Raw genomic sequence first — 16,665 nt, 5'->3', positions numbered from 1 at the left:
GAGAAAGGACGAGGAGAAAGATGACCATGAAATAGAGGAAGAGGAGAAAAACGATGAGGGTAAAGTGGAGGATAAATTTGAGAAGGTCAAGGAGAAAGATGACCATGAAATGGAGGAAGAGGAGAGAAAGGATGAGGGTAAAGTGGAGGAGGGGAAGAAGTATGTGGATTATATGGACTCTGATGAGTTTTACAACGATCCCAACATCTTGGCTGATTTAGAGGGGATTCTGAATAGTGCATATAACCGTGTTGGTGAGGCATTTAAAGAACACCAAGTTACGAAGGAAAAGATGGACAAGGAACTCATGGAGGGACCATCTTTCAGTCTCTTTCACGGTGAGGATGCGTTATATACATCTCAAGAGTTCCGCGAAGCACAGAGGTCTGGTGATATGTGTGATGTTCCCCATGCGAGCACGTCAACTGCACCTGTCATTCCATCCCCTCCCCGTACAACAACGTCAGCTACACCTTCAATCCCATCCCCTCCCCGTGGAAGCACTCCCGCCGCACCTTCTATTCATTCCCCTCCCCGTGCAAGCACATCAGCTGCACCTTCCAATCCATCCCCTGCATCACCAATACTTATCTCATCACAACTGTCATTGAATGAATCTCCAATTATGCCTTCTTCTCCGCTTGTAGAACTGTCCCCAACCGTCCCCTCCCAGACTCGGAAGTGTAAGAGAAAAGTTGAGTTACCTGACGTTTTTCGTTCACCTTTTTTCATACGAAATGTGAACGTGATGGATGCCTTGAGTCAGTCTGAAAAAATGATGGGTGACTATGCATTTGCCGCTGACTTAGATGAAGGGTATATATTAGTCTATTAATTTTGCTTCTATTTTTTTCTTATTCGGTATATGTATTATATTTTCTTTCTATAACACTAAGGTTTTATTTTTGTAGCAAGGTTACTTTTAGTGGCGGCAAGATTCTTACACGATATGATATGAAGACCTTGCTATTTGGTGGTAGCGTTAACATCGACGTGATCAATGTGTGGTGTGATTATCTGAATAATGGAAATAGGTTAAGAGATCGTAGATCAATTTCCCGTCTCTTTCTCACTGAAACAACTGATGTAAGTTTGATATTTAAATTTTATTGGTCTAAGTTATCAACTTGTACCTTTTTATTCTCTAATACGGGTCACCTAATTGAAACAACATATAACCTCATTGGATATCAACTATAGAGACGTGAAATTGGTAAGTTGTTCAATATTTTAAAAGTTTTAAAAGTACATAATTAAATAATATACAAATCCAACTAACCATTGTTTGACAGGTTTTATTCCCTGTTGTTGCACCCAGCCCACTTCTTCATTGTTTTGATATTGATCATAACTTGTATGAAGTTATACACCCGTGTGATCCAGGGTGTGTAGATTTTCATGTCAGTGTTCAATATGTGGTATGTTTTCACACCGTTTGGCAATAAGTATGTTAAATGTCTGATTTAATTCTTATATAACGAACTTATTTGCTTGGCATTGTCTTCTGTCTAACAAGAAAAACGATTAAGTGCAAAGCTTTCTTCCATGATTCCAAAGCTGCATGCTACATATTTTGTAGTAGCCAAAGAGTATGTTCCGAATAAAAGTTTCTCTGTCGAGCGTGATACTGGAATTTACATGATGCGACATATGGAGACGTACAATGGGAATAAGTGTCGGTATACTTTAAAGCTGCTCAAGGACGTAAGTCTCCATTATTTAAGTCAAATTTTTAGTTGTTGTTTCTATATTTCCTGACGCCAGAAGCCATCAACATGCATGTATTAGCTTTGTTCTGTCATGAATCAGCCTTGTATGTGTATTAGATATGTAGGTATGTGTATTAGATGTGTAGGTTCTGCGGTTGATTTCACTTTATATCATTGTTCAGAGAACTGATGTGAAGCGTTACATTGTGAGGGTTTGCAATGAAATTTTGACTTGGCAAGACAACATCGTGAAAGATCAAGTGACGTCTAACGCAAAGGCTTACAAGAATGGTCGTGTGTGATTCGGTGTCGAAATCTATTACCAACAATGCTTCTCATTACTATATGATGACTCCTGGTTTATTAAAAGTGTGCTATGGTTATGTAATTGTTCTGTGTTTTCCCTTTTTCTCCCCAGGAATGAAGTTCCACGAGACTTGCCCTATACAGATGAACACTTGATGAATTTTATTAGGACAAATGTGGCAAATAAGGAGTAAGTTATCATTGACCATATAACATCTTTTTGAGTTGTTTTTGTCCACTTTGCTGTTGTGTGTGCATCTAATTACAATATGTGCATTATTAGTGACATTGTTGTAGACACTCAATGGCTGCAAGTAACCCAAGAAGGAATGTCGACTTTGTTTGGAGGAAAATGGATATGGTAATTGACCTTGTTGGTCTTCGTTTAACACTTGAAAGACCAAATCTTGTTTACTTTCCGACAATAATCAAGGTATTCATATTCATCCTTAGTAACCGCTAATGTTTCTACTTGGAATTACCAACATTTTTCACAAATTTTCTCAACTTTCAGGATGTTGTCGCTAAAAACAGTTTTCAAAGTCAGTACATTAAGCTTCAGTACTTGCCCAAAAGTCTAACCAAAGCTAAACTGGTAATTATCCCGTCACTTTTTAATTTTATTATATCGACGGAATTTACTACTTTGAAAGAACTTAATTAAGTTCTTGCCGAAGAAAGAACTTAATTAAATATCCTGTCTAACCTGTTTGTATATTATCCCGTCAAACTGGTAATTGTCCCCTCACTTTTTCATTTCCTATGGGCGTTTTTGCGGCTTTCTTCCCTTCTTTGTGTTGACCGTGAACATTGGTTTGCTTGCGTGTCGACTTTGTTAAAAGACCAACTTTATACTTGACTCAAACTTGCCTAGGCGTCCTGACACAAGATGTAAATTTGTAGTTGAAACGGTATGATTATATCCGTATGCCTTAGGGTTTGTTACCTCAATTTTGTGTTGGTTTTCCTTCGCTTTTATATTATTCAGTTTTTCTTTTTTTGGTTTTTGTAGTTATTTCCTGCTTTGGGGATTATTGCAAGAGACTTTCCAGATACAAAAAGTCATTTGCAAATAAACAATTTTCCGTTTGTGACTGTGGATGTGCCTCGACAAAAGAATGGGTACCTTACATGTTTAAATTATACTCTACTCGTTTTTAATATTTTCGATGGGATACACACCATTTTAAAGCGTTTAACAAATTTCCTTATTTCAAAAGGTATTCTTGCGAGTCTATTTGTCAAGTTTCTAGAAAACTTGAGTTGTCAATCATTATGGTCCGATCAGACTTGTTACGAGGTAATGATGTCTAAACCAAGTTATATTAGTCAAATATTATTCGGCATATTTTATTGCAACACTTTCAATATTGTTGTCAAATATATATGCAGAATTTGGATGAATATGGTGAGAGTATGATTGTAGATCTTATCAGATGGGAGGAAAACAAGAGAACGGTAATAATAATATCTTCCGAATGCTTTATCTAATTTTGTTTCTATTATTTTCCAATCTTTTAACTGCAAGACTTTCAATATTGATGTCAAGTGACTTTAAATGTAACGATATTTCCCTACCTTTTTTTTGTAGGATTATACCTAGGTGTTATTTTTGCAAGAATATGGTGAGAGTTTGCGTGCTTAGCAAACGGGAGTGGCAGAGAACCTTCTCATTGTCTTTTGTTGATTCTTTGATTTGGGCGGGGCATTAGTTTGTAGGTGGAGTAAATTTGTAGGTTGCAGATGTGTAGGTACTCCAAGTAACTTTTGCGTGTATGAAAGACCCTCCTACGTGCATGAGAAGGCGTTGTATGTGTATGCAATACCTTTCTACGTGCATGTAATTTGTCGACTTTCGGTCCATTTAACGAGACTTGAGCGTGCACGAGGAGGCGTTATATGTGAATGGAACAACTTTTTTTACCGTGTGGGGCACAATTATGTCACTAGATTATGGCCTTTTTAATGAGACTTGTAATGAGAATTACCCCATTTGTCGTGTGTTGTTTTAAAATCCCAAAGTAACTTGCATATTTACATGCATGAGAAGGCGTTATATGTGTATGAAATGACCTTCTACATGCATGAAAATTTTCAAAACAAAATTACTTGCATTATTTAGAGTTACCAATGTACTTTGAGCGTGCCGTGCTGGGCCGTGCCTAAAGTGCTGATAGGATTGGCCCGACTTCTTCAATAATCACTCACATTTAAGTTTCAAGACTTTAAATGAGAATTAAAACCCACATTTAAGTCTTGAGACTTGAAATGATCCTAAAAACAAGTGTTGTAATGAGAATTAACCCATCTCATGGGGATTATCCCATTTAGGTTATCTGTGCATAAAATGGCCTTCTATATGCATGGAATAACCTTTTAGTTGCATGATATTAAACGACTTGTCGTACACGATGATGATTCAACTAATCATATTTTATTGCTGGCATAAAATGATCACATGTTTCAGCTTTTTAATTACCAAATTTGGAGAAACAATTATCACATGTGCATAAAATGACCTCGTACGTGCATAAAATGATCTCGTATGAACATGCCATAATTGCTAAGGGAAACACATGTATCACAGATGAAATCCATGTGCATGGAATAACCTTTTAGTTGCATGATATTTAACGACTTGTCGTACACGATGATGATTCAACTAATCACATTTTATTGCTGGCATAAATTGATCACATGTTTCAGCTTTTTAATTACCAAATTTGGAGAAACAATTATCACATGTGCATAAAATGACCTCATACGTGCATAAAATGAGCTTGTATGTGCATGCCATAATTGCTCAGAGAAACACATGTTTTATATTCTTAAATCGAATCACAATTTCATCTTCTCAAATATACAATTTAAGAATCCGGAAGACTCCCGTTACATTTATTACAAAACAATTGTTGACTTCTCAAATGATGCTCAAAAATAATCCTAAAAACTTCAATGATGCTCAAAAACAAGTGTTGACTTCTCAAATGATGCTCAAAAATTCCGCTGCACAGTCCAATTCCTCGCAAAAACTTCAATCTCACACATAAGAAAGCAAATGTCAACAAAGATAAAAATTAGAGGGAAACAAAAAGGGTAAAAGTAGAAAACTTGCGCTAATAAGAGACATCACTTACTCGACTATTTGTCAGTGATCCTTTGGTCGGTCACAATTCCTGCTATCGTGGTTCGCCATCTGCCCACAAGCCTTGCTTCTTCTTAGTGGTTTCTTATTGACTTCCCCTGCTCTTTCTCTTTGTGAAATCATTCTTTTTCCCGAGCCTTTGTTTTTGCATTGTCTTGGCGGCAAAATTGTAATTTCGCTAGGCACACTTGTACCCAAGAGCATTCCAATTTCCGCATTTTTGTCCCTTTTCTTTCCAATACTACTATTACCACCATCATCAGCGACACTACTTGTTGTTTCTGTAAGTACCTTTTCCTTGAACTCGCGTAAAATGGTTAGTAACTCATCACAATTAACAGGACTCTGTTCAACTAGTGACACACAAGTGAACATTTCTGACCACAATTCAGTCAGTTTGTTCTTTTGTGCATCGACTCGAATCGCAATCGCAAGCAACCGCCCATCGAATTGAAGATTGGGTGGCGGGTTGCTAGTTTGCTCCACCTATTAAGTAGGTATTCGCTTGGAATTTTCTCAAAACTATAATCTTTAAGGACACAGAGAATATGTCGACAAAGTATTCCATGTCGTTCAAATTTCTTGCAATTGCATACTAGTTTCACTTCAGCTGTCTTATAACCCACCTTATAGTCTTTCTTTCTCTCATGATCCTTGACGTCTATGTATAGAATTGCATGATTCTTATCTTTTTCTTTGTCCCCAATGGCACATGTAAAGCATGCTGCTTTTATTTCCACTTTGAACTCCTCGAAAATTCTCGGAGTGTAGGTTTCTGCTGCATGCTTTTCCAGGTCTAGAGGAGTAGCCAAGTCAGGAAACGAGTACTTAGATTGTGCAATCAGTTTTGATTGAGCCCATCATTGTGTATCCATTGCACTCTCAAAGCGCATCCAAAATTCAACAAGGGTCAAATTTGGATTAGTAAAATTGCTAAAAAAATGATTTTCTGACTGGGACCTCGAGGTGGTTCTCATCAACCCTCCTAATAACAAGTCACGAAAGTAAGCTGGAATCCAAAATTGTCTAATGCCATACTTTTCCTGAAGCCACTCATTATCCGACAACCCATGAGCTTCCACAATGGCTGTCCATCTTTCCTCAAATTCAGCAGGCTCCACATCTTCGCCCCAAACACATGAGTTTATCTCTTTCAAAAACTCAGTTTTTCTACATATAACATACCCTACCTTCTCTGGCAACTTCTTCAATATGTGCCACATGCAATATCTATGTTGCACTTTATCTTTAAAGACTTTCTTAAGTCCTCCTTCTATCCCCAAATCTTCGTCAGTTATTATACACAAAGGATAACGACCCCCCATAGCTTCTAGGAATTTCGTAAATAACCAAGCAAATGACTCCTTGCTCTCATTAATAAGAAGCCCAGCCCCAAAGGTCACACATCTCTTATGATGATCCACCCCTGTGAAAGGGGCGAATATCATTCTATACTTATTTTTCCTAAAGGTAGTGTCAAAGGATGTCATATCCCCAAATAGCAAATAATATTTTATACTAATAGGGTCAGCCCAGAAAATATGTGACAATCTACCTTTCTCATCTACCTCAAAGTCAAAGTAAAAGGATGGATACATTCTTTTTATTTTAATAAAATGCTCAATAAGGATTTGAGCATCCCCTTCTGACAAGAACTTTTTGATATCCCTTGAAAAGTTTTTAAAGTCTTCCAATGAAGCACCCACATTCTGATAACCTCTAACATTCTCCTTAAACATCCTATAGGTCATAACTGGACCTTTGTTAACCTTTGAGTTGTCAACTATCATTTTTTTATGAACTATATTCAATTCTCTCGTTTGCGTCAGATGTACCATTGTTAATGGTGTAGCTGGCATATGATTATGCCCTTCAACAAAACCATAAATTTGGTATTTATCGTTAGCAATTCGTTTAAAGTTAATCCTAGCAAGGCAACATACCCTAGTCCTTTGCCTACGGTGTTTTTTGCCTTTGGCTTCACATTCTCCAGCCTTATTACACAAACAAGTTTTATGTGTAGTGACACCATGTTTATTCTTTTGTGAGCCTTTTCTAGTCACAAACCCACATTCTTTTCCATATGCTTCATAAAAGGCAATACCGAGTTCAAGTGTATCAAAGACCATACCAATAACAGGCTTGAGATGGGTAGGACAACCAAAAATCCGATTCATGTTGCTTGAACCGGACGCCTCCTCCTCCTCCTCTGCATCCTCTATTACCTCTGCCTCCTCTATTACCTCTGCCTCGTCTACTACGTTATCTGCAAATGTGATGAAATTAAAGTAGAGTTAGGATTTAGATTTACTGGATAACTCAAGTATACAACAACACGGTTATATAGAACAAGATTCGATCATTCAACAGTTCAACGCAATTGTACCTTGTACGATTTCGGAACATCAATGTTAAGGGCGGATATTTCGATATGGATTGAGATGCAATAACTTCAACCATCTCCCTTCATTTGTAATGTCATTTGTAATGACATTAGAAGAACTACGCGACCCCATTGAACTAAGAATGTCATTCTTTGCAATAACGACGACTTAAAATTAAGTAACTGACAATAAAATCATATCAGGGAATTATTACTAAAACTAAATTTAGAATTTTTGATGCACATATCAATAATTTGATGCACGTAGCTAATAGTTTGACGATTGTAAAACCTGTCTAATTCATAAAACTGAGCCAACAATATCACGTTTTCAACCAATTTAAGCAATTTCTAATTTTAAAGAACCCTAATTTCTCAAATTACGAAACCCTAATTGCTCAAATTCAACAACTTTAATCGATTAATTGAAAAATTACAAATAGATCAAACTGTAAACCATAATTTTAATCGATTAATTGAAAAATTACAAACAGATCAAACTATAAACCCTAATTTTAATCGATTAATTGAAAAATTACAAACAGATCAAACTATAAACCCTAATTTGACGCACATAACAACAATTTGATGCACGTAGCTAATAATTTGACGATTGTAAAACCTGTCTAATTCATAAAACTGAGCCAACAATATCACGATTTCAACCAATTTAAACAATTTCTCAAATTACCGAACCCTAATTTTCAAATTCAACAAATTAATCAGCAATTTCGAAATATTACCTTGAATAAAAAGGTTCCATTCATGAAGGACGCGTCGAATAGGCAGATCGTTGAAGAGATTAATGGATCAGTAGTTGAGGATCAATGGTGTTGTGAAGATGGTGATATTCGAGGAGAGAGAAAGAATGATGAGAGGGAACGAAAATTGGAGAAATGACGGAGTTTAGAATGTTTAGGGTAGGTGATTTTGCGCGCGCTGTACTATTGTATTAGATTAAGGTGGTTCTCACGGTTCTCATTATATGGGCGGTTCTCACTGGATCCCGACCCTATATATATATATATATATATATATATATATATATATATATAGGCGGGATCTCGTGAGTTTGGTTCTTACGGTGAGTTGTGAGTTTGAAAAATCTCAGCCACTAGATCAAAGGAAACCAAGGGCTGAGATCAACACAAATAAACGCTTGAGATTGAATCTAACAATAATAATAATAAAAAAAGCACTCGCACGTCATTCATCGTAATTTTCGTCTTTCTTTCTTTCTCTCCCTTCCTTGTCGAACAAATCTCACTCGCAATTTATCTAATTCCTCCCCCATCTTCTCAATTACTCCTTAATTTGCGATTAATTTACAATTAATTTCATTCATTCAATCTACTTCTTCATCCGCATTACTTGAATTTATGATTATTATTTTGTAATTGATTGATTATTCGACTTTTGTTGATTTCAGTAATTTGATTTTCGAATTTGTGTATGTTATTACTATTGAATTGTTAATTGTTTGTTATGATTTCACTGTTTGATTGTAAAATTGTCATTTTAGGGATTGTCAACGCGATTAACGAATTTCCCTGTTAACGGCGATAATCTCGGAGATTCACGAGGCGATATCATTTGATTTGAGCTCGAACTGTTCGACAACAATGGGCTGCTCCAATTGACCACGTAGTCTGGTTCAATTGACATTGGTTAACTGATCTCCGGTTATGGGCTGCTCCAATTGACCACGGAGTCGGGTTGGTAAGTGTTTTCGTGCTTAATTTTGCAGCTGAATTCTGGGTTGCAGAATCCGGATCAGAATCCGATGTCGCCATCAACAAGCTTCTCCATTTTCGTTCTTAATTTTGCAGCTGTATTCTGGGTTATTGAACGGAGATGGTGGCCGCTCATGAAAAATGATTTTTTTTTGCATATTTTTATTTATATATGTTCAAAACTTCAAATGATCAGTGTTTTCTATGCGTTGTGGATTCTTTATCTTAACAACTTTTTGTTTCTATCTTGTCAAAAACAGAAACGCGAGGCACCAGCTGGTGAGAAGCCTGAGCCAGTAAGGACTGACCTCCGTAACATGATCATTGTTCCAGAGATGATTGGTAGCATCATCGGTGTCTACAATGGCAAGACCTTTAATCAGGTTGAAATCAAGCCCGATATGATTGGTCACTACTTAGCCGAGTTTTCCATCAGCTATAATCCCGTTAAGCATGGTCGACCTGGTATTAGTGCCACACACTCTTCAAGGTTCATTTCTCTTAAGTGAGAAGTTGTCTTCTACTTTAATCATCATCATTGCGATCTAGTGGGTCTGGGACATTTTGCTTGTTTGTATTTCGGGTTTAGACATGAAATTCTCGAGTTGTTTTTACTGCGTACCTAAACTTTTCTAGTTCATATCGTATTTCCAAATGAAAGTTAGTTTGGTTTAGCTAATTGTCACCGACTTGCAGTATATCAGATCTCATTCCTATAACCAATTGTTGTTTCTGTTGGGAAATGTGTCCTCAACAATGGTGCGATCACATGATTTAAATATCATTATTAAATCTCAATACAAGAATACGGAAGGGATGATACATTACATATATAGTCAACTGGTCCACACATATCGGTAATGATTGGCTGGCTAGAGTTTGACATTACTGTCATGCGACGGTGGTGATCAGTTGATCCCTTGAGGTCACACCTAAAGGACGATTCCCTTAATTGAAAAGGTTAATTAATTGTATACCGATACAGATTAATTAATTCCTTAAAATTGAACAATTCAATTTGTGAGAGAGAATATTGATATCTTATTGTAATGGGATTGAATAAGATTTATTTTAGTAAATAAAATGCTTTATTACTAAAATTGTTTATTGTTTGAGAAACAATAAAAATAAGAATGAATGGTTGATTATAATTACAAGATGTTGTGAATTATAATTATATGACCCATTTTATTTATGTGATCAAGTATCACTAGTCAATTTGTTGAATGTAATTTAATTAATTTATAAAATGATATTTATGTGATAAATATGCATTTAATTAATTTGTAACATGTATCATACTACATGTGACATATTGTGTGACAAATGACAAATTGACAAAATAAAATGGTAGTCCATTTTATGTATATATGGACCGAAATATGGAAGGAGTTAGTGGGTTTTGGTTGTTTTATTTTATTTAATAAAATGGCATGATGATGCCTACCTACAACTAGCCTTACACCTACTCTTACACATCTATTTCTTGTGAAGACAAAAAGTGAAAATAGATGCCCTATTTGTCTTTAATCCAACCGTGAAAATGAAGAGGGCAAGGGGATTAATTTACTTATCATTCATTCATACAACACATGCAAAAGGTTCATGTACTTTTCTCTCTTCTCTCTCTTTAATCTTCATCAAAAAGATGAGATTTTAATCCAAATTGTTCATGAAAGATTACTAAAATTATTAATGTAATATATGAGTGTTAGTAATCAATTTTAAGGTAAACCACAATATAAATATCTAGTACATATTAGTTTGTGGGTTTGAGGGATAGTCTTGGGTGCAACTAATTGGAGGGCTTCTACTTTGAGGTCATGTATGTTCATCCAATATTGGAAAGCTCAAGAACTAACAAGAAGGAGATCTTGTTGGTGCCCATTTGACCGAAATTCATATGGTGAGAAAATGATTTTTTCAGTTATCTATTTTAGTTTGCATGCATAAGATTTGTAATTTATTTTATGACTAAATAAATTTGAAACATATAAGAATATGTTAAATAATGAGATATAGATTTCCAACAAGCGGTATCATGAGCACAAGGTTGTTTGCATGCAAATCGGTTAAGTTTTTCCGAGTTATACGATTAACATATAAAACTTGTAATTTTGTGTTATTATGATATATCACGAAATTAATTTTGCATGTTAAAGTCTCTGATCCTAAAATGTATTTAGGATATTTTGGTTTAATTTATGGATTTAATTGTTCATTTTATATAATATTGGCATTAAAATGTGATTTTTATGATAAAAATGTCATTTTAGGACGAAAATGAGCTAAACTTCCAATTTTCCAGTGGTTTTTGGATATGTTTTCACATATATTATTTTTAGATGATCTGGAAATTTTCATAATTTTATGAGTTCTTATGCTCGAAAAATGGATTTTTCATTATTAAAATCGTTTTTAGGTGAAAAATAGGTTAATATGAGATAAATTTCGAATCTGGTCATAGAAATTTAGTATGTTGTCACATGCAATTTTACAAGATGTGTGTAAAATAATGGGCTATAGTGAAGTCTTTTTGCATGATTTATGGATTTTTGAAGAAAAATGGCATGAATAGTGACTTAATTAGTGAAAAATTAATAAAACATACTCCATGACTAAGGAAAAATGTCCAATGTTGTATTTTATTATTTTTTTCAGATCTAAAATTGAAAAATTGGTGAATATAATTTTTCTCATGTTTTTTTGATGATTATTTAGTTAAATCCGATAAACCGCAACATTGTTTTTCCCGATAACTTTCGAAATTTTTAACCTAATTTTTTGAACATTATGAGTGTCATGGTATTTTTCCAGAATGTTCATGAGTTTAAATTTCAAATTTGTTTGAAATTTTTGTGATTTATTTGAAGTTTATAGCATTTTATTGTAATTTTGAGTCCTTTTATGAACAATATTAAGAAATATGAGTTAATTATGGTCAAATGGTTAGTGAAGACTAATTTTGAGTCCTAAGAAGTTAGGGTAATTAACTTGTGCATAAATATGATTTTATGTAATTTATTGTGATTTTATAAAGTTGAATCACGCAAATCCGTAAAAACCGTTTAATATACGATATTGGCTCCTTAAAGGCGATTTAGCATAAAATTGGGCATGTTCATACATATTATAATGCTACATTTTCTTTATGATTGTCATAATTTTATTTTATGTAATTTTTGAATTATGTAATTTTTACTTAGTATGGCCTTAGTTTTTAATTGGTATTACCCGAAATGTATGGGAATATCGATTCGGTTGTAATTTTTGTGATCTCGTATCACCGTTTTGTAATTTAATAGATTTATTTTATTTTAGTTACAAATGTATAATAGGAAATTATGTAATTTGCTATGTAATTTAATTTATCTTGGAGTTCCCCAAGACGGATTTCTTCAAGATGACGATACATAAAGACGGTGTTACCTCGAGATGCGTGCCACAACCGAAGTTCAAGGGACCAATGGAGTTGGTTTCCGAATATGTAATAGTTAAATAGTTTTTCTATTTTAGGAAGGCCATACTAGGATTTATTTTATGTTTGCATTTTATTTATATGTCACATGCATCGCTAAATCGCCATAACTAAAACATGCATCTTCTTTCATCGAGTTTATCGACCGTGTCAATTAGAATTATCGTAGTTCACCGCTTTAGTTCACTTAAAACGTGATAGATAATAAATTGACATGACCTCTCGCTAAAACAATTAATTGAGACATAGCCTTACCAAATAGTAGAAACCATGAAAACCTATTTCGCGAGGGAGTGCACTCGGCCCTACCGGGGTACAAAACTTGTTACGTAGGGGAAGTGGGTGATGAATGTTAATCCACCGAGTTCATGTTAATGAGGGTTTCATCGGCCATACCGTGCCCAAGTTGATGTGGATTTGGATCATGGACACATTTATTCGAAATTTGGATTGAACTCAACAAAAGTTTTTCGATAAGGGTTTCATCGGCCATACCGTGCCCTTGTCGGATGTGTTTTGGGCTATAGATAATTATTAAAGTAATTTTATCGACCAAGAGTTCTAAAAGTAGAATCGATTAAAACGTTAATCCACCGAGTTATATTGATAAGGGTTTCATCGGCCATACCGTGCCTAAGTCAATATGAATTTGGGTCTTGGAATCATTTATCATAGTTGGGTAGAGGTCACTATGTAAATGCTTTACTTGTTATTTACAAGTATTAATAAAACGATAAATGTTAAATTTTCCACTATTTCGTTTTTATATTGTTCTATTTCTTTACCACAATTCATATACGATATCATTTCGATTTTGGTACAAATCTCCATTAAAACAGCGTAACTAAAGACAAAATTTGAATTTGCTTCTAAAACCTCAAACGAACCATTGCTAAGGATCTCTTGTAAAGAGTATAGATTAAAGTTATTCATTATCAAACAGGTTTTTGATTCTTGACTAACACTTCTACTTACAATGAATTATGTTTCATATACTTAATTGAATTAAGTACCTTGAAGCGATAAATTGTTTTGGTGATTAGATTTTCAGAATTCGTAATTGACCAAAATAACGCAACCACTTCAATGAAAGTTTTAAGACTAAAACGAACAAATGAAGAGTAATCTTCATGAATTCAATTTTGCTTCTCAAAGCAAAGACTCATTGAAATAAGTGGGAGCATTCTCTTAAACCGTTAAGATGAGGACGAGGTTCAAGAAGTAAAAATAATAATGGAATTGATACAAGGTAATGTTAAAAGTAAAGTTGTTGAGAATAGCGATACTAAACCTATCAATCCCGACCGATATAGTTTCCATTGTCTTAAATGTTAGACACGAGAAAGGAAACTACCCCAAATTATTGAAGGATCAACAAGTTAGTTGTGGGACATCTAATGGGACCTTCTTCTTTAAATGTTTATTTGATTAAACATAAATTTTGCTAGTACCACTTCGTCAATATTAGAAACCAGTGGAGGTTTTCATCATTGTATTCGACACATTAGATGATTAGAATATGACGACTAGCAACAATAATGTCGAGAGATAGAGTAATTGTGTACTCAATCTAGTTTTTGGATTTAAAGTTGTACTTAATTGTGACTATTAAGTGCATAAACTCTAAATAAGAATATAAACTTGTTAAGATACAAAAGAGGTTTTCACTTTTGTGACCCTATACACCACGATTTGATGTATGGCTAGCCCATTATCAAGGTGATTATATTCTAAACCAAACTAGAATGATATATCATGTAGATGATGTAAGATTCAAATTGGTAACCCAAGATTAAACCTTAAATTTTGGAATGATGAACGCAAAGAGTTATCGAGTACTCTTGAAACCATTAGATTGTTAATGGTATATGCGTATCTTGTATTCAAAGCAAGATGTCTCGTGCCTTTTGGTTGAAAAGGAGATCGAGGTTGTAAATCATCGATCCAAAATAGGTTGATCATTTTCTTTTACCAATGATTTAAGTTGACGCTAATATGTTCACTTAATAAAGTAAATAGAAAAATCTTTGAAGAAGTTTAAAGAGTTCAAGGAATCACGATTTAGTCGTGATGGGATTATCAAAGTGAAGACTTTGATATAAGACAAAGGAAATGTGATATAGTATCACAAGTTAATCTCTCTTAGCACGCATTATGGAATAATGTGTGGTTGGATAAGAAATCAAACGCTATTCGATATGGTTTGGACTTCAATCAAGTTACTTTGAGTTACTTGATCCTTTTGGGGTTTTATCATTTTTGTCTAAATTATTTTTCCACTAAATCGAATCATATGAGATATGAAATGGTAAGGGTACCATGTTTGTAAGTTTTCACAAGAAACAAATGCTCATTTTTCCCTTTTCAATTATCACGAGTACGACGGGTTTGTGGCTCGTGAAGCCATCTTTCTAAAATACAAGTTTATTTCTAGAAGACAGAGTGGGAGAAATTATTCAAGAGCCACAAAGAATGCCACAGAGAATGTTATGTCGCAAGAAACTGGTCTTTCTTGGCTACATGAGACGTTTTGTGTAAGACATTGTTTCTTCAAAACCTAGGAGGTTAAATTCGTCACTTGTTAAAAATGATGAATTCATGCTATTTTTAAGAAAGTAAAGAGCTTATAACTTACAAAAGAAATTGTTTGATTCAAGTTGATTACTTCTAGAAAGTAATGAACATATGACTTACATAAGAGTGTTTAAGTCACAACTCAATACAAGGCTTAGAGCCATGAAAATCCGAAACAAAAGGGCTTGATTAGTGACAAAGGGTTTTGCACTAATAAAGAGAGATTTCAAAGCAAGATTGGTTGCAAAGGGTTTTGCACTAATTGAAATGCTTAAGTCTATTTGGATCTTCTGAGGGATTGTATTTCATTATGAGGATACGCATACAGCATGTGAATCTAAAACCCACTTCTTCAAAAGAAGGAATGTATTCAATACATATCATGAGTTTTATAGATTCTTGCAATCCTAAGATAATGTGCAACTTAAGAGATGGTCTTAAGTAGGACATCAATGAGTTAGAATCAATGTTTTGATCATGTTATAAAACTTTTCTCAATAAGTCGAGAAGTTGTGTTTATACATGGAGTTTAGTGGGAGTTATGGTAATTTTAATTAGTCTTATATGTGGATGACATATTGATCATTGCGAATGATTTAAGACTTTTGGAGTATTATAATACATCTTTAATATCCGGATTTATGAAGATAAATCCACATGATATTGGCGTCAATAAGAAGTCTTACGTTGATAAGATTCATGACTAGTTCAATTAAATTGAACATATTTGATTGATTCCATTTGCTTCCGCTGCCGGATCAATTAAATAAGTAATGATGTATAACACTTCATATACCTTGAGTATGATGAATTGTTTTCAAAATCAAATTTAAGTAATCTTTACCAAGTAAGCAATAAAGATTACCCTTAAGTGCTTGCAGAAGCATTAAGGAAGTAAAGCAAAGTGTTTATGATGCAATTTTGTGTAAAGATGTTACACAAGTGACAATTGACAATTGAGATTGCGCATGGTTTCCGACAAAACCATAATCAAAACACATTAGGATGGTTAAGATACCATTGTGGCTATGTTAATTAAGAAGTAGATTTTCTAGAATCGTTCTAGGCAATAAAGAACAATGAGAGATATTTATAACGGAAATTGAGTACACTTGCAATCATGAGATGTGCAAGAGGATGAGTCCCGCACACTGTGAAAACAGTGGGAGCTATTCTTAGGCTAGAGGACCTATGTCTTGATTGGATATCGACACGTACTCAGAAAGTTTTGTGATGCAAATGTATACATTACAAAGGAAAACGAGTATGTAGTAAGGTTGAGTAAGGTACAAGAAGTTGATAAAACCTACTAACCAAAGCCTTCTCAAAGGCTAAAC

At 34.4% G+C, this 16,665-nt stretch overlaps 2 protein-coding genes across 2 annotated transcripts; one reads left to right on the top strand and one right to left on the bottom strand.

Moving 5' to 3' along the window:
• Positions 1-5,163: 5,163 nt before the first annotated feature.
• LOC141619797 (protein FAR1-RELATED SEQUENCE 5-like) lies at positions 5,164-9,336 on the bottom strand. Its single transcript, XM_074436818.1, has 4 exons — positions 9,207-9,336; positions 6,161-7,426; positions 5,757-5,956; positions 5,164-5,646 (listed from the first exon to the last, which is right to left on the bottom strand). Exons 1-4 carry the CDS (start codon positions 9,334-9,336, stop codon positions 5,164-5,166), a joined length of 2,079 nt encoding a protein of 692 aa, XP_074292919.1.
• A 128-nt stretch (positions 9,337-9,464) lies between these two features.
• On the top strand, positions 9,465-9,950 carry LOC141619796 (small ribosomal subunit protein uS19x-like). The gene has a single exon (XM_074436817.1). The coding sequence runs from the start codon at positions 9,465-9,467 to the stop codon at positions 9,783-9,785; it is 321 nt and encodes a 106-aa protein (XP_074292918.1). The 3' UTR covers positions 9,786-9,950.
• Positions 9,951-16,665: the final 6,715 nt, after the last annotated feature.

The sequence above is a fragment of the Silene latifolia genome, chromosome X (assembly GCF_048544455.1).
Source record: "Silene latifolia isolate original U9 population chromosome X, ASM4854445v1, whole genome shotgun sequence".
Classification (NCBI taxonomy): Eukaryota; Viridiplantae; Streptophyta; class Magnoliopsida; order Caryophyllales; family Caryophyllaceae; genus Silene; species Silene latifolia.
The sequence above is the reverse complement of the archived record's forward strand: the minus strand, read 5'-3'. Positions and strand labels throughout refer to the sequence as shown.

Coding starts and splice junctions, on each gene's coding strand:
- LOC141619797 (XM_074436818.1), bottom strand. CDS start 9,336: ATGGCGACATCGGATTCTGATCCGGATTCTGCAACCCAGAATTCAGCT. Junction 5,957..6,160: donor TTGGATTCCAGCTTACTTTC/GTGACTTGTTAT, acceptor CTACTCCTCTAG/ACCTGGAAAAGCATGCAGCA. Junction 5,647..5,756: donor AGACAGCTGAAGTGAAACTA/GTATGCAATTGC, acceptor CCTACTTAATAG/GTGGAGCAAACTAGCAACCC.
- LOC141619796 (XM_074436817.1), top strand. CDS start 9,465: ATGATCAGTGTTTTCTATGCGTTGTGGATTCTTTATCTTAACAACTTT.